Consider the following 21,457-nt stretch of genomic DNA (forward strand, 5'->3'; position numbering starts at 1 on the left):
CAGGAGAAAGCAGGATTGTCTCATGGCCACTTCCAGTGTACAACCCACTCATCCCATGAGTCTATAGGTCCTAACCCCGGCAGACTCCCTGCTCTGCATTTTGCCCTCTGTTACATCCAGGTCTCCCAGCCTTACCTTGTTTATCCTGTGCTTTGGTCCCTCAAGCATCTCGGTGGCCCTGCACTGAACTCTCTCCATTGTTAATGTCTTTCTGGGGAGCCTAAATTGGACCCATACCCAGACTTGCTCTCACCCAGGCGCAATAGATGGGAAGAATCTTCTCCTTTATTTCTGTGGTTGCACTCTTGCTGATACAGAGTGCACACTGAATTAGTGCTGAGGGGAAGGATTTCTCTAATGTAGAGGAGACATTTTCCCCTAACTGATGCTTAGGCCAAAGGCAGCAGAACCACTTGCTGATCCTTTCAGATCATTTCACTCATGTAGACTTACAGTTCTGACCTCTACAGAGCTACGGACCTTAAGGACAGAGGCAGGGTGACAAAGTCTGTCCTTTGTAGCCATCAGCACTTTTGGCAGTAGCATAACCTTGTTAAATGAGCATGGTGATGCAAGGCAAATGAATCCTGCTGTGTTATATGTGTGTCCAAATTCTTCCATAAGGACTCCTGGTTTACATAGGTGACATGGGATATGATCTCATTTCTGCTCTCCTGCAAACCTCTCATCCTGCAATTGCTCTTACTGCCAGTCACGCTGAATTAATGTTACTGTGAACTCTCCTTTCCTGCAGAGAGCAATGTGCTATTGGGAGAAACTGCAATAAGCCCCAACATGTTCTTATCTGGAGTCTAAGCATGTTGCTATTGACGTGCTGTATTTGGACTGGCGTATCTCCTCACGCTAATGGACATTTTGCTTTATTGTAGCTAATGAAAGACCCAGCACTAAAGAAAAGGAAGTCCCTTAAGCCTGTCTTTGGTCACTTGAGGGAGAAACTGTGGGACATACACAGTGCTGTACAGCAGATGGCAGTGAGAGGCCTGGGCAGCGTAGTCAGTGGAGCACCTGTGAAGGTGAAACTGACTATGCAGCCCCCAGCTGAAAAGATACTGGTGAAAAGTTGCACAGGACTTAAAAGAGACTGAACAGATTCAGAAAAAATAAATGTTTTTTGATAGGACCACATTCCGGTCTCTGAAATCAGCACAGATACAAAGGAAAAATGGACAAAATGGGGATCTTTGGCCTAAGATTTACTCTGTAATTGTTTTTAAAAAGCATTAACCCTTGGAAGTAATGGTTAAAAAGGGAGGTTGGAGGCATGAATAGTGAGAAGCTCTTGAATGTCCTACACTTTGTAGCTGAGGAAGCATAAGGAAGCTGCTGCTGACAAGGGGCATGAAGAATGTTGCTTTTTCATAGATTACCAGTGATAGCACGTTGGCGCTAGCTGAAGAGGGTTTAGGAGGTGGGATCCACCTTCAGAGACATCGCTGAAGCCAAGGCAGGGCAGTGGCCAAGACCAGGAGAGCTGTGCCTGACCATTGCAGTGGGGAGCTGAGCCTTGAGCCATGGCTCCCAAGAACTGCCCTCTAGAAATGTGTTCGACAGAGAGAAAGCTGTGTGGAGTTAATAACTGCACATACAGCCTAGAGGTGCAGAGCAGGGAGAGGCAGCAAGCGGCTCGCAGCAGCTGCTCACATGTGTCTGAGGTGGCCCTCCAGAGCAGGGAAAGAAAAGCAGCCCAGTGTCCCCAGGAGGGACATATCCTCTCTTTCATCAAAGTTCTTGGTTCTCTGCAGCTCCACGGAGCTGGTGCTGGGGTTGGACACAACATCATTTTGGCCCCACAGAGTCCCCAGCCCACAAGTGAGCAAATGGAGCAGCTTCTCCCTGAGGCCTGGCTGGGCAGTGCCTGAGCTGACACCATGCAAGGGCCCTGGCAGAGGGGAAGGGGGCAATGGGACTGTGGGACCCTGAGAGCAGGGCCATCCTTGTGCTCTCTGCTCCTCTGGTGTGGGGCTGGCCATGAGTCTGGGGCTCCAGTGAGAGTCTAGCAGACACCCATGCCGGGGACTCGGCCTGAGCCTTTGTGGAGGTGTTAGGTGGGCAGCCGAGCTCCACCACAGCCGCTCTCTCACTCCCCCTCTTCAAAGAGAAAGGGGGAGAAAATACGATGAAAAGGGCTCAAGGGTTGAGATAAGGACAGGGAGATCACTCAACAATTACCATACATGCTCTGCCAGTAGTCAGGGATCTTAGACTTTGGGTATGAGGCTGTGCCTCAGATCCTGTGTCTCAGCCTCCCCTGTAGCCACCAGAAGAAACAGTATGGGTTCCCTGACCACCCTGCCACAGACTGCGCTGGCCCAGGACACCACATAGTCCCTGCATCCCCATGTCAGGAGAGGCTGCTAGCTTGGGGCAGGGGCCATGCTAGGCTGGTAAGGCAAGGAGGGAACAGCCACAGTGGTGCTGCAGAGATGATAGCTGCAGCCTCCTTGCCACCTACGGAGTCTTTGGTCATCTCTAAGTGCCACATGGGCCCCATGGTGCCCCCAGCCACCATGGGTGTGTCACATGGAGACATCACGGTCACCCACCCCAGCGTTCAGGCCTGTAATGACACCACAGCAGCTGGTGGTCATCTCTCTGCAGGCGGTGGCCCAAGGCTACCTGCAAGGTGGTAGCCTGTGGTGGCCCAAGGCTACCTGCTCAGACTGGTCTGACAGAAACCAGGCTGCTGCTGGCTGCACGTCACTGCCGTCACAAGGAGAACAAGGAGGCCAGGCAGCTGCCGCAGCCCTGAAGCAAACACCCATAGTGAGGGGCACTCATCCAGCCCTTCATGACCCTGCTCCAGTGAGAAATAAAGTCCTTTCGTCGTCCTGTATTTAAGTGAATTGGGACTTTGGAAATCTGACAGCTTTGGCGTAGAGGTTCTGACTAGGACAGGTTTCTGCAGGCCTCCCAGTTCCCTGACTTCTTTCCTAAAAAATGTACAGCCATCTGAACCTCTGGAAGGGCACACGCTACTCTTCACATTCCTCTGGCACTCCAGGAGTAAAGAGCAGATCTGCTTGTCTCCTCCTGCCTCTTCCGTGCTTTTATAATCACAAGTACTGTAGCCAGTGTTTTCCTGGGCTGGGTACAAGAGGCAGCTCACACATGTGATGCCCAACTGGCTCTCTGCATGCTAGGGCATGCTCTGCCTACAAGCAATGCAGGGCTGTTGAAAAGCCTCCTGGCAAGGAACTGCAAGTATCGGAGCCTATTTTAGTCACTTCAAAACAATCTGGTTAGTAAGAGGGAGGAAAGGATGGAGAAAGACTGTACCCCAGGCAGAGACTGCACATGGAAATGCCAATGAGATGACACTGTTCTCTGAGAATTATTGGCACAACTGGAGGAACAATAAAACATCCCAGTTTCCATCTGCGTGGCTGTAGCCAGTGGACAAAGAAAAGGCACTGATTCCGCTGGAAGTCACATCTGATTCGTATCTGTCTGGCCTGAATCAGTTCTGATGCTGAGGAGAGACGGGCTGAACCTTGCCTACTAAAACAAAAACAAAAAGGAAAATGCACTAAAGAGACATTCTGGCTCAGCTTTGAGCACTTTACATCTGAGCCAAAAGCTCCTGGGAAGCCCCTCTTTGGTCAGGGTGGAATTGTATAGTGAGCTGACCGGTGTCCTTCAGAGCTATAGCAAGGAGACAGCCTGGAAGGCATGGCCGTAGGGACACAGCATTGCCTTATAAACATCCTTTCTCTGGGGAAAGGCTTTTTCAATACGGTCGTTCTGTGCATCTCTTGCTGCTGTTTTGCCAGCTTTCTGATCAAAAGATCAACGATTCAGTGAAGTTCTTGTGTTTCAAGCAAAGGCAATTGTTAGGTGCTCCCTAGAGAGCAGCTCACCAACTGCAAGAGTTATCCTTTGAGTCAGTACTGACTGGTTAGGAAATACTGCTATAACTGAATGGAAGCAAACAAATTCTGTAAAGCTGTGTAGCCAGAAAACCCCAACACAAAACAAAACAAGAGGAAAAGAAAGCAGAAGATGTCTTTTGCAGCTTCCCTGGGCATTGGTATGTTACAGGGAAAAGGGAAGGTTTGGGTCTTTTTCTTATGGTTGGTTTTCAGGGGGTGGAGGGAGTTTCTGGAAAGCACACATTTTTTAACTTGCATACTTAGGAAAAAAAAAAAAAATCTCTGCTCTATGCCCAGAAAAGAGATGCTGGTACTAACCCTCATTTACAAGAAAGAAAACGTGACAAAATTCAGGAACGACATGTGCATGCCAAAGAGGCGAGTCAGACATTCAGGAAACCTGAATATACCCCTTTCTTCTCCTGGTGGATTGACAGGTCACTTCTCCTCTCTCCTCTTAATCTTCTTTCCATCCTGCCTCCTCACTGCTTTAGAGGGACATTTGGGCCAGGACAGCCATGAGCTACGTGTATAATTGCCCCAACAAAGTGTCTCCAGCCAACATGCTGCTGTAGTGCAAGTGCCTGGATGATACCCAGGCCTCTGCGAGCTGAGTCCAGATGAGTGGGATGCCAAACATATGCTGCAAATGCCAAATCCTCCCTGCAATGCCACAGTGTCATGCAAAATTGTCAAGTGTGCATCACACTAGCTGCCTTTTTCCCCTGAAGGAAGGGAGACTCCACGATGGGCCTAGAGGCACCCTGCATATTGTTCCTTTTACTCTCCTGCCAGAGGGACTTCCTCTGGGGCCAGGATATCTTCTTAACAGGTCAGGCACAAACCCCAGCAGAACTCTGATCTCCTGCCAGGAAGAGAAATCCTGAAAGATTTCAGGATCAGAAAAGCATTAGCATTTGCCATCCGGACACAGACAGATTCGGGATGTGACTTTCACGCTGTCGCTGCAGGACTCCCAGCATTTCAGCAGCTTGTCTCAGCCTGAAACACTTTGCTGCCAGTACTCCTAGTGCAAGTCTGGGCTGGATTCAGAGGCTAAGTAAGATGGTGTGGGGTTTTTTTGTTTGTTTGGTTTTTTTGTTGTTGTTGTGGGTTCTTTTTCCACATTAGAGATTTTCTCTCTGTTGACAGTAATAAACGAGGGAAGAGAGGAGTTCTTCCTGTTCCTGAGGACCAGGTACTCCTATTTGGCAATGTTTGAGGCACATGCATGGAAGAAAATAACAGACAGCATAAAAACATGAGCAAACCTGTGTGGGCTGGGCTATCTTCCCAGCTGTCCTGTTGCCAAAAGTGACCAAGAGCAGGTGGCAGGACTGAGCAGAGGCAGGTAGCAATACCCACCACAGCTACTGCAAGCGTGTGGCATCACACATAGCGAGGTCTCTGCCTGCACCTCGCACATTGGGGTCAAACTCTAGGGCTGTATCTTGCAGCAGGGGCCTGCAACCTGACCACATCCCCATTCCTCCAGCCACCCAGGTGTCACACCAGACGTTCCTTCCAACCTGCTTGCCTCCACCCATCGCAAGCCGTGCTGCTGTTGCTTAGCACCACAGATACACACCACATATCCCCTTGGCTGGGTGCCTGCCTGAGGCATGCAGGATCAAGTCTTCTCCCCAAAACCTCCTCTAGCAGCAACTGAACAGCATCGCTTGGTTTATCAGACAGTGTAACTACAGCAAAAGCACTCTTGCTTGGTCAGCATCATCCCACTAGGAAAACTGGCGCTGGTCTTTCAGCCCTTTGGCACAGATCTCTTTGCAATACCCATGCCTTTGCAATACCCATGCTTTGGCCCACGTGTCCCCTCACACTACAAAACCACTCAAAGTTCAGGACAGTTTCGGCTCATTGCTAAACACATGGCAGTTGCTTTGTTGTTGTTGTTGTTTTTGCCTGGGTTTGTCCAGAGAGCCCTGCCCCTCTGCCCCAGGCTCCAGCCAGCTAGACAGCTTTCTGCATGCAGTGCCAGTTTTCCTTTGCTCTGTCAGATAAGCTCAGCCACTGAAACACATATTTGTGTTTCACTGTGATTCTTGTCAGTCCTTTCTCCCTCCTCCTGATTTTCCAGCATCCACTTCCAGCTGTCTGTGAGCTGAGAGAAAATCAACTCCTTCCCAAGACTCAAGATTTTTCTTTTTCCCCCGACCTTCCATCAGGAAGAGGACAGCTCCCTGGGAAAAGGGGGTGTCCTGCCCCTTCCCATCCCCAGCCAGACCCCTGCCCTGCGCCCACAGGGGCACCTGGGCTGCGGCAGCAGCTTAGATCCAGGACCTGATCCAGGACCTGACCCAGGACCTGATCCAGGACCTGATCCAACCCCTCCCCAGCCTGGCAGAATCACAGCGCATACTAAAGCCAGGAACATCAAGCCTGGACAAACCATTTGCGGGGAACTAAAATAAGATGAGAATAAAACTCTGCACAACAGTGACTCTGCTGCCACGCTCCATCAGCAAAGCCAGAAGCGGGGCTGCCCACAGCAGGGAGCTGGGCGCAGCCTGGCCAAGGGTGCAGTCGTGCAGGACCCATGGAGGCGAGCAGGAGCAGCTGAAACAGATGAATTTCTGAGCACCATTTCCGCTGCTGCAGCGTGTGTTCACCCTTCCTGTAAACCCGCAGGAAGCAGCCCCTGGGCACGAGGTCCCAGCAGCCGCCGCAGGGCACAGTCCCCCAGCACAGCGGTGACAAGCCTGGACGTCTCCCTGTGCCACCCAACCCCAGAGCCCCGGAGCACACAGAACCATGCGTTGAGCTCTGCCAAGGAGAGCAGATGCCAAACCTGAATTACCAGCCCAGAGAGTAGCTGCAGATCCTAGGAGCTCCTGCGATTTGCGGCAGGTTTTTCAGGCCCCCGCCTGTCACACGCACACGCAGCTACTTAAGCAGTCACCCAAGGACTTGCGGGTTTCTTTTTTCTTTTACGCGCTTTTGGTGCCTGCCAGCTCCAGGTAAGTGTGAGCTTTGAGCTGGGGGCGCTGGGGCGACTCGCAGCTGGGGACGGGTTGGGGGACGGGGTGAGCGACTTGCTGGGGAGGTTGGAGCAGTACCCAGCAGGGCTGTAACGGGAAAGCCCTGTGGCTGGGGCACGAGAGGGGCACGCAGGCAGGCAGAGAGCCCAGGCTAGGTGTACCACGGGGACCTATCTCAGCTACAGCAGCTGCTGCACTGTTCGTGCTGTTCCTATCCGGTATTATCTTCGAAAAGGCTGAACGGGAGGCTTACAGGATGCATGACAGGTGTTTTTTCCTTATGGTGGGGTCTGGTTTATTTTTAAAGCCTCAGCCCCACCTCATCCTGTGTGCCGTGCTGGCTGATGTTATCCACGACCGTGCCCTGGCTCAGCAGGAGGCAGAGCAAAGCTCGGGACAGGACACAGCTTTGCAGAGCGAGAGAGGACAGGACAGCCTGTTTGCATTGAGGACGGCTCGCTGTTCTGTCCTGCAGTGGCAGGAAGTAGTTGCAAGCTAAAAACAGATGCTTCCAGTCCCGTCTCAGCCCTAATGGTGCGGAGAGCACTGGGGAAGGGGCCACGGGGTCCCATCAGCTGTGCAGGAGCTTCTGACCAGAGAGTTTTCCAGGGGCTTCAGGTGCAGTAAATGGTTGGAAAGCTGTGCAGCCAGACAGCTATTGTGCATGTATTTCAAAAAAAAAGCAAAGCTGAGCAAACAGAGATCATCTCTTTTCTGGAAAAGTGGCTGCTTTCTGCCAGGACAGTAGGTGCTGACAAGCACCAGCAGTGTTGAGGAGCTGCCCCCCTGGGAGGCAGAGGGTTGATGCCCTTCCCTATCTCAGGCCAGAGCTGGGTTCCCAGCCAGTACCCCCGGGGTGTAATAACATTTTCCCCTGCTGCAACCTGTGGCCATTGCTTGTTGTCAGTTCCCTACAAGGTGGATGTGGAGGTACATTTAAATAACCCACCAGCCATGCTAAGACAACCAGGTGCTCCCTGCATGGTCTCCATGCACACAGCAGTGCTGGTTATAGCCACCTGCAACGGCAGATCCCTTGCAAGCTTCAGCTGGTGGCTGCTGTCACATTGCCTTTCCTAAAACCAAGATGGTCAGAATGAAGTGTGACTTCCCCCGGGCTCTGTAGCTGCAGACACTTTTTGTTTTGGTGCTGTGGTTTCAGTGTGGTTCTGGAACCACCATTTCTGCCTGGGTGTGTCACCCTCTGCCACCAAACTCAAGCCTGTGGTGCCGAGGGAAGACAACATTAGGCATGGGACTGTTCACAGATCTCGACAAGTACCACAGTACCCCAGCTTTTGTGAGAGCTGCATAGATAGCTTGCATCCTTTCTGCTAGAAAAGGCCATTTTTTCTAAAGCCTGCAAAAAAAAAATAGGCAGAAAAAAAAGCTAGCAGTGGTGCTTTTCAGCAGATGAGCAAAACAGTCACAATTCTCCGTATTTCTGCCAGGTTTTAAGAAATGTAAGTAAGAAAAACATCTTTTCTGGACAAGGGAATGGTCCTGTACAGCCTGAAGGCCGGGCTCCAAGCCAGGGACTGGGCTTAAATGGGTCTAGGGGTCCAGGTGAGGCCAACGAGCATATTTAGGAACTCTTGGTGTACTCCAGTCCTGTCACATACTGCCTGTTTTTAGCAACCAAAAGGTGTTGTGCAGGGTGCCACACGTGGCATGTGGCCTCTGAAAACCTCTGGCCCCCAGGGGAGCAACGTGAGAAGACCCGCAGAGCCCTCCAGGACCTGCAGGATGTTGACCTTTTCCTGAAAGCCATCTCACAGCCTCGAGAAGCAGCAAACGTTCTCCCTCCAGAGCAAGGGTAGAGAGGGGATAAGAAAAAAAATCCAACATCAGGTGTCCTATTCCATGTGCTAGGGCACCCCGAGCTGCCGGCAGGTAGAAGATCTGTGCCCTATGGGAAAACGCCTCAGGGACCTGCGGATTATCAGAAATAGAAGCAGCCAGGAAGATGAAACGGGAAGAGTTACGAGGCACGTGTTTGCTATGCAAATCCACGCACACGCATTAATGCACGTTAATGGAGCAGGCTGCAGATGATGATTTATGAACCTCTGGGCCCTGCTGCTGCTGGGAGTCCAGGCTAGATGCGTGATGCCTGACCTCTGCCTGTACGGACACCTCTGAACCGAGTCCGTGGCAGGAGAGCCCAGCCAGCTGCTGCGACAGGCCGGTGGCTGCAGTACTCTGCGGAGGAGGGCAGCTCGGCCTGCGGTGCCTGGGTGCTAGGGGTGATCTCGTCCTGGTCTCTTCCTGGCGGTGAACGATGCCGTTTTCCAGCACACTCCATCGCACTGAAAGGAGCTCCGACCTTATGCAACCACCGTGTTACAATCAGTATTTACCAAGTGACTCGAGAAGAAGAGTGGGCTGTTTCATAAGCAACTCTGGTCTTTCTAGCCCCATGTGAATGCCAGGAGATCCTGTTATTAGTCAAAGCAACTTTTTGCAGATAAGGCTCAGTGGAGCATTTAGTTTTCGGGGTAAAGCTCTCCCCAGCCCCTTGTGAACAGGACAGCTGGCTCCCTGCAAGCTGCAAAGCAGTTTTGGACCTTAGCCCTATCCCAGCAGTGCTGCCAGAAAGTGAGAGCCCTGAGGCATTCGGTACACCCCAGGCTGCAGGGTGGGTTGTGGCAATCCTTCAGCTGGGATAACAGGCAGGTGTAATGCTGCAGAGTAGGGGTGCAGTATGATGGAGGCATTTAGGCTACATCCCCAGAGAGAAAGAGAAGGAGAAGCTGGATTGTGACATAGAGGCAGGTGGTCCAGAGGAGGCCCACAGCGGGCCAAGGGCTCCTGGCAGCACTGGGGAGCCAGCAACACCAGCCAGCCCACCTGACAGACACAGGCTGAGTGACTCAGAAAGCAGAACAGATCAAGAAAAGCCACATTTCTGAATCCAGCTCCTCCCCTGCCACCACCCACAGTTTGGTTTCGGAAACACCGAGGCAGTTCACTGTCAGGAGACTTCTGTGTCCTCTTGTTTTAGCTGACCGCATTGGCAGGCTTGACCCTCTGCCACCTGGGAGCAAACCTGGAGCCCTGCAGAAGAGGGGCGTGGGACTTACCCGAGATGTGACTCATTTTGCTTGTGCTTTTGTGCCAAGCCTGCCAGAAATTTGTGCAAAGTTTGGCAAATTTTGTGACTGCTTGGGCACAGACGCATGTGGTATGGTCCTCCAAAGACTGACCCCTTACTTGAACACTGAAAAACAAACAGTCCAGGGATACTCAGGAACAACGTGACTGTGTATCCCCACGCACGATAGCATTAAATATTAGTAAAAACAAAGCAGCTCACTTGCTCATCTCCAGTTTTGTCCGGAGGACCAGGAGGGAAAACAGAGTGATTGCTGTGCCCAAGCCTGTGCTCCTAACAGATCCTGCATCCTTTGACTCGTCAGTCCCCTGCACAATTTTGCCTGGTGGCTGGGGAGAAAAGAAAAAACAAAATCACTAGGCTGGATGCCAGACGCCGTCCCCTGTCCCAAAAGATAAAAAGATAAATAATGTGGTTGTTTTTTTTTTAACTGTTAACTTGAAAGTAACACACACACACACCCCCAACATGCTCGTTGCTGTGACATCACTCCCGAGTGACGCCCAAGCCTAAATACGGCCGTAAACAGGAATCATCTCTGCGGGAGTCACGCCGGCTATAAATACAGCAACCAACAGAGGTTGCTCGGCAGAGGAGAGGCTGCAGTTCCTGCCAGCTCGGGATGGTGAGGCAGCTCGGCTGGGAGTGTTGCTGCCACAGCCAGGAAACTGAGGCAGGTGCTGCTGGCAGGGGACAGGGCTCCCAGCTGAGACCTTTGGGAAGGGAGATGTGCCCTGCCACAGCCGGAGGCCGCTGGGGAACAGGGGGCTGGTGGTGATTGGGATGCCTGAGGTGGAGCTCAGCAAGTATGGACCCCTTGTCCACTCGGTCTTGGCAATAACCCTGGCCTCTCTCTGCAGTGCCTGGCCCCATAGCCCAGAAGGAAATGGACGCAGAAAAGCCAGTGACTCCCACCGAGGAGCAGCTGGAGATCCTGGAGTACAACTTCTGCAAGGTGAACAAGCATCCTGACCCCACCACGCTGTGCCTCATTGCAGCTGAAACCGGGCTTTCCGAGGAGCAGACCCTGGTGAGTGTGCACCCCTCGCCCCCACCTTAACACCAGCTCTGCTTCCCTTGCATGCCTCTGTGCCCCACAAGCTCTCCACAAGCCCCCTTCCTACCCTTCCCCTGCATCTCCAAAGCCCCTTCCCCTGTAATTACAGCCCCTTTGGCCCACAGCCACGGCTTTCCACATAGCAGCCTGGTGCCCCACTGGGTTCCTTGTTGTCTCTTTGCCCCCGAGCCCCAGCCCCAGCCTGGACCAGGAGGCCAAGCTAGTGCTCCCTGTAGCCAGAGCAAGGGCATCTGCTGTGTGTCACTGGCTCTAGGGCCATTAACTTAAACCTGTGCATGCTGTCCTTTCCGTCCAACCTGTTTCTGACAGTCCCAAGTGCCCACATGACTGCTGGCTTTGTAGCTGGAAGAAACTACAATCATTTTAAAACAGGATAGATGCAACGCCTGCAGGATGTGCTGTGGGACACACTCAGGCTCTGCACGCTTCCCATCACTGCAATTCATTAGTTCAGCATCCCTGAGCGCACATATTGGGCAGTCTGTCAGCCTCTCCAGGAGACACAGAGGCCTCCAAATGTTCATCCACACAGACAGGCTGTCCCTGTCGGGGACTCGCATCTGGCTACCTGCAGGCTGAGCTGGGAGTCAAAGGAAAAGAGCTCCTTCCAGCCTGCAGATTGCAGTGCAGCTCTGGTTTTGATGCAGATGTTTTATAAACTCCTAGCCCCATGGTGCGTTTCAGGGTTATAGAAAAGAAATCAAACAGAAAAAATGTTAGCAGCATTTTGGAGCAAGCTGCCAAGTCTGGCTCTCCCTTAGCAAAGCCCAGGAATATGAGAGTCAAGCAGACAATGCCAGCATTTAATCTGTCGCAGGGAAGGATGCTGGGTGTAACTGATCATCCCAGGCTGGAGTGAAAAAGGAGATACCCTCCTCTACTGGCTTTTGGTGACAGGCAGATATTTTTGTCTAGCACCAGGTGTACAGATGTTTCAAGGCAGCAGCCCTGAAACACCTTAGAAATGTCATTGCATTTTATTCCCCCTTGAGCAAGTTGTAAACTCAGGCCACATATGCCCAGAACCCCTCTGAAGATGTCTTTAAATCAGCCTTTCTTCTTCCACAAATCCAGAGTGCCCCTGGATATCTGGAGATAAAGGTCATGTTAGGGACGGGATGAAGATGGGGGTGGTGAGCTGCAAAGTGCCTGCATTGCGTGTGACGCAGAATCACCCCTCCTGGCAGCTGGAGTGCTTTACCAGCCAGATATAGCAACCACTTTAATACCAGTAAAAATGAAATGCAAAGAGGTACTGAGTCAACGGGACACGGTGGTTTAGGACAGGAAGTGAAATTCTTGGGAGGAGATCAGATGGGCAATCATCTGGCTGGATGTGGTCCAAGGCAGCATTAGTGCAAGAGAGACACTTCTACTGCACACCACGGTTGTGTCATTGGTGACTGTAATAGCTTCAGAAATAGCCATGAACAAATATAGCAACAAAACGAGCAGCAACAAAGCAAGTTGTAGAAGTCATAGGCACATTCCCAACGACAAGCCTGAGCTGTGCTTCCAGCACACACGAGTTATGCCTCTCTTCTTATGGAGCTACTGTGGCTTCCTTTATCTACCCCCATTTTATCCAGCATTTCAAATTGCAGCTGTGTTGAAGTGGCATCAGCAGATCTTGGAGCTGACTTAGGGATGCCAAGTCACTACAGAATAACATAGCCATTCATACTACTTGAAGACTAAGATAACTTTTAACCCATTTAAAAAATCTATTTGTCCTTCAGTCTGCAGAGAGCCACTATGTTTCCCTCTCATCCTTTCTGAAGCAGGTTAACTTTTGGTTCTGTCATTTTTGGACCTGTGGTGATTGCTTCAATGCTCCAGCCACTTAAACAGATGCCATTCAGTAGCTGCTTAGCCTATCTCTTACTCTGTTTGCAAGAAGAACCTGGACTCACAGCAATAAAATGAGAACTCATCCAGGTTGTCAAGGTCTGGAATGAGCAAGGCTTGAAAGAAGTGCACACATAGGTGATAAGACCATTTGGTCAGGAGAGAACCATAGAATCATAAAGGTTGGAAAAGACCTCCAAGATCATCTGGTCCAACTGTCCCCTTACCACCACTGTCACCCACTAAACCATGTCCCTAAGCACCACGTCCAACCTGAACCTTTTGCTGAACACCCCCAGGGACGGTGACTCCACCACCTCCCTGGGCAACCCATCTCAATGCCTGACTGCTCTTTCTGAGAAGAAATGTCTCCTCATTTCCAACCTAAACCTCCCCTGGCACAACTTGAGGCCATTCCCTCTAGTCCTATCGCTAGTTACCTGTGAGCAGAGGCTGACCCCCAGCTCCCCACACCTTCCTCTCAGGTAGTTGCAGAGAGCAATAAGGTCTCCCCTGAGCCTCCTCTCCTCCAGACCAAACTACCCCAGTTCCCTCAGCCGCTCCTCACAGGACTTGTGCTCCAGGCCCTTCACCAGCTTCATAGCCCTTCTCTGGACACGCTCCAGGGCCTCGATGTCCTTCTTGTAGTGAGGGGCCCAAAGCTGAACACAGTGCTCAAGGTGCGGCCTCACCAGAGCTGAACACAGGGCTGTCCTGCTGCCTCTGAGCCACCCAGGAGCACTCAGCCCAGTGCACTCAGTTGTGTTTTGTTTTGTTTTTCCCCTCCAGAAATGGTTCAAGCAGCGCCTGGCACAGTGGAGGAAGTCTGAAGGTCTGCCCTCAGAAAGCGGCTCTGTCAGGGACTAGAGGATGCTGCTCCGGTCTCCGTGCCTGCTGTAAACGATGGTGAAGATGTTCAGAGTGGGTTTCCTGTTGCAAAAAGTTTTGAGATACAAAATAATACCCTGGTATTTAACATAATTTTTATTTATAGAAAAAATGCTATATATATATAATATGTATGTATATGTGTATACAGCTTCTGATGGTTGCATAACCAGTTTAACGATTCTTATCCATTAATAGAGCTGCACAGGCCAGGCCAGCTCATGCCCTTGTCCTGGGCTGATGGCAAAGCTGCTATGAAAGGTTCAAGCACAGGAGGAAGGAAGAAAGATTTATTTTCTTTAGGATTTAGTATGCAGAAGATCCTGAGAGTAGGGCAATTGGAAAACGTGATGTGTTGTTTGTGAAGTCTTGGTTAGTTTAAGATGCCCAAGGTGTTTGGATATTGACAAACCACATATCCACATCATAATCAGATCAAGACAAGATGAATGTATTTTTGTTACATGTCACCAAAGGGAGAGAACGGGTCTTTTCTTTGTCCAATGTGTAAATAAATACCAAAGATTTTTGGTGAGAGGAGCTGTGTTATGTCCCTGCCTGTGCTCCCTGCCCCAGTGGTAGAAGACAAACCCGTCTGGGACGACAACGCTTCTCTAGGGCAGCCTCAAGCAGCCACCGTGGGTTTTCCCTGTTGCCACAGGGACAGCCTGAAGAGGTGGGCAACCTCTTCTTCTAGGGCACCCACAGCCCATCCACAGCAGCCCACACAGTCCCACACACCCCAGGCCTTGGGGTGGCAGAGGCTGGTGGTAGTAAGTAGTGCAGGCCAGTACATGGGCTAAAAAATAACTCACACCATTACCCCATGACCCTATTTCTGTCACAAGCACATAACTTTGAGTGCCACTAAGATCTCTGAACTTTAGCAAACATTTTGAAACCCAAGGTCAGGAGCTGCGTTGCATCATCCTGCACGCCGTCAGCTTTGGTTTGCTACACTTATGTGAAGGAACAGTTCCTATGCTGGCCTCCCCCAACAGTTATTTCATTACTTCTTTGACGTTTAGGGCAAAACAAGAGTGATAAACCCCAGACACAATCCTCCCTAGGGAAAGAGGCTTCCCACATTAGGTCAAATTCTGCTCTTTTCCCCAGTAACCATTTTGTTCTTAAGGAATTACTATTTTATTTAACTCCCCAGATAACCCCAGTAACAGGGAGCTGCTTGTAAGAAAGCACTCTTGCTGGGTGCTACCTCTGCACTGCATGTCCGTGAGGTTTTCCAGCTGCAGCAAAACCCAAAGTAGGTGATCTTCCAAGGGGTGATGGGGGCAGCCAGCAAGAGCAGCAGTGTGTTTCTGAGGAAGCTTAGCGCTTAATCGGACGAGCCAGATCGTGGATCCGAGCGGAACAAGTTGCCTTCTTAGCACTCTCCTTCACCGTGAAGGCATCGGGGTTGAACTGAGCCAAGTCCATAGGAGGCCTGAGGAAGCGAGGACAGAGCAGGTCACACCAGGCTCTCAAAGCTTCCTGCTGACACATCTCCACCCAAGTCTTGCCCATCCCTATCAAAGGAGGAAACAAGCAGTGTTGCCTCCACTGCTGTCATCAGGACACTAGCGAGAGGAGGAACCCCATTTCCCACTGAAGCTATCACAGCTGCTGAGCGTGCCCTCACCCTCTGTGAAACATCCCACCCAGGACTTCCTAGGGCCTGGGCTGAGGCCAGCTACACCATGCTGGGCAAAAGGAATGTGCTGCACTTCACCCTGTGTCAGCTGGTTGATTTTTTTTTAAATTGCAATTAATAATTGAGATGTTACAATCAGTAATTCCTACTAGTATTAAAAAGTTCTTATTCCTTCTTTTTTAGTTCTCCTTCAACCTCAAAGATGCTTTTGAAACTAGAATTCCCGTAGCACTGACACATCCAACCATGTAAAATCCATGTCTTTTGGAAGCTGACAAACAGGGCTTAATTACGTGTGTCAAACCCAACTCAACAAGGTGCCACAGCCTGCACCGAAGGGGCTGACAACTGAGCATTCCCCATGGCAGGGGAGCAGTGCCTACCTTTTACGAGGCTGGGCCAGTTCCACAAGCCTCGGTGTGGCCACTGCCTGTTTCGTGGCCTTTGTCACTGGCCACTGAGCATCCCGCGGGGGCACAGTCAGGGTTCAGTCTTTTTGCCCGAGCCAGCTCTAGGGTCCGAGGGCTCGCAATGGCCTGCAGAGCAAACTTGGAAACCTGGGGGAGAATGGGGAGGAAGGTCCTCACAGGTGCTTCTAGCATCCAAGAACGACCAACCTGCAGCTCAGGGTACCTAGGTTCACGGCCACTGATCACGCATAGATGGGACATGGTCCCATCCACAGCTGTATCTGGCACCAGACAAGCTGCAGAAGAAGAACCTACTGCCTAAGCAGTCCCCCCAACCTGTCCTCCCATCCCCTGGACAGAGGACAAGTCACTCTGCAGCCCAAGAAGTGACTACATCAGCCTCACAGGCAGCAAAACATCCAGGGCTGCCACGAAGAGAGCTGGTGGCTTGTGCCCCACAGAGGTTTGTGGTTTTTTGTTATTTTTTTTTTTTTTTTTGGGGGTGCGGTGGAAGGACAACACACGTTACAGCAGAAGAAAATGCCCCCACATGCTTGGAAACTGAGCTCAAGGCTCACTACCAGTACAGCCCATCCAAACCCCCAGCTCTAGTCAAACCAGCAACCACCCCATGCTGCAGAAGCCCTTTCCTCAACCAGGAAGAGTAAATAAAAAGGCACCAAAACTTAGCACTCTTCAGTTCCTCTTCATTTTGGAAGCCAAGCACTCAGGGTGGCTATGTTCCCATAGCACTTTCTTCCCTGCTGCAGGCAGCCCCTGCTCCAATCACCAGCACAGCATGGTGGGTCTTAGTAGCACGGAACTGCCCATTGTGCAGCCCAGGCAGGCAAGGAGATGGCACCTTCCCTTCCCCTAGGAACATCCCCTTGTTGAGAGAGCAGCATCTGAGCTGCAGCCTTCCCCAGAACGTGCTCCTGCATCACTGACCTGCCATGGTGCTTGCCAAAGTCTTGCTTGGGTTTGGCTAGTGCCACTGTTCTTGGGGATGGCTGAACTGTTGCAGCTTCCCTTGAGAGGGTCCAGATTGTTTCTTGGTTTCCCCACACAAGCCTAGCAAGAACACCAAGGGTGTGAAACGTGCCTTTAGAAATATGTACAAATGTGAAATGTCCTTAGTGGGATCATTCTTCCCTGCCTGGGATGGGACACACTCACAGTCCCTATGGCTCCCCACAGCTGTAAAGTGCTGCTGCCTTTCCCTGAGCACTCACCTTCTTCAGCACTGAATTTCCTAATGCTGTGCAGGTGGGTTGCTGTCAATTCAAAAAAGAAAAGAGGCTTCAAGTAATGCATCTGTTTTCACAGCTCCCAGTGGATGTGCAAAAAGGGTCATTTCGTTCCATCTCTGAAACCCCTGCAGGAGTTTCATGATTGCATTTTTCTTGCCTCACCATTACCACCTAGCCACACCACAGGTATGACAGTAGAAACAATAATAACGTTACGGTCAGGGTGTGCCATGGAAAGTGGGTGAGGTTTTCCAGTACGTTAGAGGTTAGTCTCCCATGCCCAGGGCAAATTTGGATTTGCTCATCCCCCATGGAGAACGGACAGTATGAACTCTCCCATGGTGGGAGAGAGTACCAGAGCAGTCACAACAGGGGACAGCAGTATAAAAGGGTTTGTGGAGCCTTTCTGGAGCACAGTGAGTGACACCCACGGTGCTTCAGCGTGGTTCAGCTTGTTGAGCCATAGCTTGGCCCCGTAATACAGACATCATCTCCGTTCCTAAAGCTGTGCTGAGTCCCCCAGGATACACCAGCCTGTGGCTCTGAGGGGGTCGAGCCCCCTTGCACCACACAACCATCCCCTGCCTTACAACGTCTGAGCACCGCACCTCGGATGGGGCAGCAAAAGTTAAGCCCAGTTTTTTTGATTGAAAATGAGAAGAGCAAACTGTGTAGTTTGGTGTTCTTGGAGTCACGAGTGCCTTTGAGAGGGAAGCACTAGCGTGACAAAGCCAATGAGTACCCAGGGGCTGAGGCCCTGTCAGTCCCCGGTCCTCAAACCAGACTCTCTGGGTGCATTCTTACCTGGGACTGTTTGCACAAGGCACTTTCTTGGGTTCTGCGAGTTCTTGTATCCTGTCTAAAAGTGCAGAAATGGACAGATGTGTCCTTAAACATCCAGTTAAACCAACAAAGCATAAAACAACTACTGCTGTACTCAAAGCCATAATGCTCTCTCGAATACCCATGTCTTTACCTCCACCCCTTGCAAGAGTGTGTTTCAGGGACCTCTCTCCAAGCAAGCTTCCATCCGTTTAACCTGGTGATCTCACCAGGCTATGGATTTTTGTGCTCTCTCTCAGACTGCAGAGACACAAATTTGCCCACCTGTCTTCACTGCAGGCAAAACAAACAAGACACGACGACGAAAGGGGGAAAGTACTTCTCTGGTTCATAGCTTGCCGCGCAACCCCAGCATGTAGGAGACGGACAGTCTGCCAGCCCAGACAAACAGAAAGAGCTGCTATCAACGGTCCCACTGGTTACTAAAAGGTACCATGGAGACAGCACACTTCCAACTGTCTGCTGACAGACAATGGCCAGTGCTTTGGGGACCCCCCTGTGGTTCCTCCGATGGTACTGAAACCTCTAGTGGGACACAGCGCTGGCAAATACTTACCAGAGAGCACCACGAAGACCTCATGCTGGCGGGCTGCTGCCAGGGCATCCTCACTTCACACTCCCTCACAAGATGCCTCCTGATTTATCTCCCTGTCACACCTAACCACCGCTCGCCAACACAGCTCCCTGGGATCTCGGTGGGAACTGCCTGTGGGATGTTGGCCCCCTGCCTCCAGGTCAAGACGGGACATGCTCAGGAAGGCAGCAGCCATCTCAGGAGCTCAAAACCAGTTTCAGCAGCTTCAGCCAAGCGGCTCTCCAGAGGCTCATCAGTTTTCCTCCACAGACAGCACAGACCCACTACACAGTCACATCCAAACTCAGCACCAGTAGACAGATATCCCCACACATGCATCTTCAGCAGTTCTGCAACCTGAGGGAATTAAGCAATCTCTCTGACGAAGGGAGCGTCCCAGGGCAGCCTTTGCCATTTGGTCCTGCTTTTGCTTTCTGGCAGGGGAAACGAGGCCTTGTTGCAGCCAGACACAGAAATACCTTCCCTCTGCTGCCGGAGGTCAATCAGTCTCATTGCTTAAAAGGTCCCAACTGCCAATGAAATCAATCCCTTGTAAAGCAAATTAGAATTAGAATAGTTCAGCTGAAAAGAACCTAAAATGATAACTGAGTCCCAACTGCCTCACCACTAAACTAAAATTAAAGCATAATTATTGAGGGCATTATCCAAATGCCTCTTGAACACTGACAGGCTTGGAGCATCAACCAGCACACTAGGAAGCCTGTTCCAGTGTTTCACAACCCTCACGGTAAAAAAAAAAAAAAAAAAGATTTCATAATGTCCAGTCTGAGCCTCCCAGCACTAGTCCCTTTCTGCTGAGCTGCTCTCCGGTCACTTGTCTCCCAGGCTGTACTCGTGCCTGGCATTACTTCACCCCAGGTGCAGAACACAGCATTTTCCTTTGTTGAACTTGATGCTGTTGATGATTTTCCAATCTAGATCCCTCTGCAAGGACTCTCTCATCCCTCTAGGGAGTCAACACCACCTCCCAGTTTAGTATCATCAGCAAACTGGCTAAGGATGCGTTCAACTCCTGCATCCCGATCATTGATTAAAATTTGAACAGAACCGAACCTAGAATTGAGCCCTGGGGAGCACCACTAGTGACCGTCCGCCAGCGAAATGTAGCTCCATTCACTACAACCCTTTGAGCTCCGCCATTCAATCAGTTCATCACCCAGCACAGTGTGAACCTGTTCATCTCACAGCTGGACAATTTGTCTGGAAGGATGCCATGAGGGACGGTATCAAAGACCTTATAAAAATATAAATTTATAAAATTATAAAAAATATAAATTTATTTTTTAAAGCTTTATAAAATCCATAAAGATTATATCCACTGCCTTCCCTTCACATCCATCAAGAGGATGGCCTTACCATAGCAGGAGATCTAATTACTAAGGCAGAACTTTCTCTTGATGAAGGGTTGTTGACTATGCATGATAATAGCTTTGTTCTTTACATGCCTTTCAATATCCTCCAGGATAATCCTATCCATACCTTTTCTACATACTGAGGTTAGACTAAGGGGTCTGTAGTTTCCTGGGTTTTCTTTCATGCCCTTCTTGTCGATAGGTGTAACGTTCACTAGCTTTCAGTCAGCAGGGACCTCTCCAGACTCCCAAGACCTTTGATAAATTGTTGAGAGGTCCAGTTTTAATATCCGCTAACTCCTTCAGTACTCAGGAGTGAATCCCATCAGGCCCCATGGATTTATGAACATTCAACTAATACAACCAGTCCCTTACAATTTCAGTTCACAGCTTCTGTTTTGAAGGGGCAAGACAGTCATATGTTGTCCGTACTGAGGAGCAGGGGGAAAGACAAAACCAGGCATCCTTTTGTCTGTGTATTTATCACAGCAGCATCCAATATATTGACTTGCTGATCCAGCATAAATCCCCAACTGAGCCATCCCCTGGAGGCCTGGGGCATGGCTTGGACACTAGGGATTAGGAAGCTAGGGCTGGGAGGGTTTCTTACCTGTCGTGTGAATGTGTAGACAAGTGGCAAGAAACTTGAAAGACAAGAAGTGAATTTAAACACTTGGTAACATCTGCAGCTCAGGCTGCCTGCTCTTCAGTGTGAAATAATGACGAGGCAGCTAAGTTTGTGCATCTCCTCAGGATAACTCGGCAGTTATTTGTGTTGTTGACGGTATCCTTGGTACCTTCTCAGTGCAGTTGCATAGCAATGTGCTTGCACACGAAGCACTCCACTCCTCTGGTAACTGCTCCTCACTGCAGGGCTCCAGCAGCTCTCGGGACCACAGGACCGAGCACTGCCAGCACCAGTTATTACTCCCTTTAGCTGTAACTTCAAGGGGAAGTTATGAAAGCCTCGGGGGAGGCTCAGCAGCGGTACTAAACCGGGACTCCACAGAAGTACAACCCAAGCCGTCACATTTTAAGACGGAGAACGGGAAAAAACAAAGATGTGGCAACGTGCAGAAAGTGTGGGGAAACCAAGGAAGACTACGGGCAGCCCCTAGCCCAGATTGCAGCAAGAGCCACAGGCGGCCCTGAGGGGCCGTGAGGCATCTTCCCACCACGCCCCGAGGGCTGAGGGGATGGACACGGGGAGGGCCACTGGCAGAGCGGCCTCGAAGGGAGGCAGATAGCTCGTCCCCGCCTGTCCCCCACACCATTCGACAGCATAGCGGGGCCGCCCGCCAAGCTGCCCTTCTTCTGGAGCCTGTGAGGGAGCCTCCGCAGCCCCTCTGCCTGCAGCAGCCTTCCCTTCGCTCCTGTCCTGCCTCCACGCCGCTGGGAGGCCTTGGAGGTGTGAGGCCCATCTGCTTCGTCGTGCTGCCTTGCTGCGGGTCTCGCTGGCTTCTCTCTGCCTCGAGCTCAGTGAAAATGCCGCTGCCTGCAGAAGCTTGAGCCCTGCTGGCAGGGGACTGTTTGCA

At 51.0% G+C, this 21,457-nt stretch overlaps 2 protein-coding genes across 6 annotated transcripts; one reads left to right on the forward strand and one right to left on the reverse strand.

Annotated features, from left to right (window-relative positions):
* Nucleotides 1–5,925: 5,925 nt before the first annotated feature.
* HOPX (HOP homeobox) lies at nucleotides 5,926–14,356 on the forward strand. 4 transcript variants are annotated; one of them, XM_083835875.1, is made up of 3 exons: nucleotides 5,926–6,871; nucleotides 10,868–11,037; nucleotides 13,723–14,356. In XM_083835875.1, exons 2-3 carry the CDS (start codon nucleotides 10,894–10,896, stop codon nucleotides 13,798–13,800), a joined length of 222 nt encoding a protein of 73 aa, XP_083692001.1. In that variant the 5' UTR covers nucleotides 5,926–6,871; nucleotides 10,868–10,893; the 3' UTR covers nucleotides 13,801–14,356. The 4 variants fall into 4 exon arrangements, with proteins under 4 accessions (XP_083692001.1, XP_083692002.1, XP_083692000.1 ...); XM_083835876.1 differs by lacking the exon at nucleotides 5,926–6,871 and adding an exon at nucleotides 10,527–10,680; XM_083835874.1 differs by lacking the exon at nucleotides 5,926–6,871 and adding an exon at nucleotides 10,544–10,684.
* On the reverse strand, nucleotides 13,901–21,436 carry LOC310899485 (sperm microtubule associated protein 2-like). 2 transcript variants are annotated; one of them, XM_083835872.1, is made up of 5 exons: nucleotides 17,937–21,436; nucleotides 17,115–17,156; nucleotides 16,831–16,953; nucleotides 15,856–16,029; nucleotides 13,901–15,265 (listed from the first exon to the last, which is right to left on the reverse strand). In XM_083835872.1, the coding sequence occupies exons 1-4, from the start codon at nucleotides 18,048–18,050 to the stop codon at nucleotides 15,859–15,861; spliced, it is 450 nt and encodes a 149-aa protein (XP_083691998.1). In that variant the 5' UTR covers nucleotides 18,051–21,436; the 3' UTR covers nucleotides 13,901–15,265; nucleotides 15,856–15,858. The 2 variants fall into 2 exon arrangements, with proteins under 2 accessions (XP_083691998.1, XP_083691999.1); XM_083835873.1 differs by lacking the exons at nucleotides 15,856–16,029; nucleotides 17,115–17,156.
* Nucleotides 21,437–21,457: the final 21 nt, after the last annotated feature.

The sequence above is a fragment of the Anser anser genome, assembly GCF_964211835.1.
Source record: "Anser anser genome assembly, chromosome: 4".
NCBI lineage: Eukaryota > Metazoa > Chordata > Aves > Anseriformes > Anatidae > Anser > Anser anser.

Coding starts and splice junctions, on each gene's coding strand:
- HOPX (XM_083835874.1), top strand. CDS start 10,630: ATGGTGAGGCAGCTCGGCTGGGAGTGTTGCTGCCACAGCCAGGAAACT. Junction 10,685..10,867: donor CAGCCAGGAAACTGAGGCAG/GTGCTGCTGGCA, acceptor CTCTCTCTGCAG/TGCCTGGCCCCATAGCCCAG. Junction 11,038..13,722: donor TTTCCGAGGAGCAGACCCTG/GTGAGTGTGCAC, acceptor TTTCCCCTCCAG/AAATGGTTCAAGCAGCGCCT.
- LOC310899485 (XM_083835872.1), bottom strand. CDS start 18,050: ATGCTTTGTTGGTTTAACTGGATGTTTAAGGACACATCTGTCCATTTC. Junction 16,954..17,114: donor GAAATTCAGTGCTGAAGAAG/GTGAGTGCTCAG, acceptor TGTTCTTGCTAG/GCTTGTGTGGGGAAACCAAG. Junction 16,030..16,830: donor TTTGGCAAGCACCATGGCAG/GTCAGTGATGCA, acceptor ATTCTCCCCCAG/GTTTCCAAGTTTGCTCTGCA.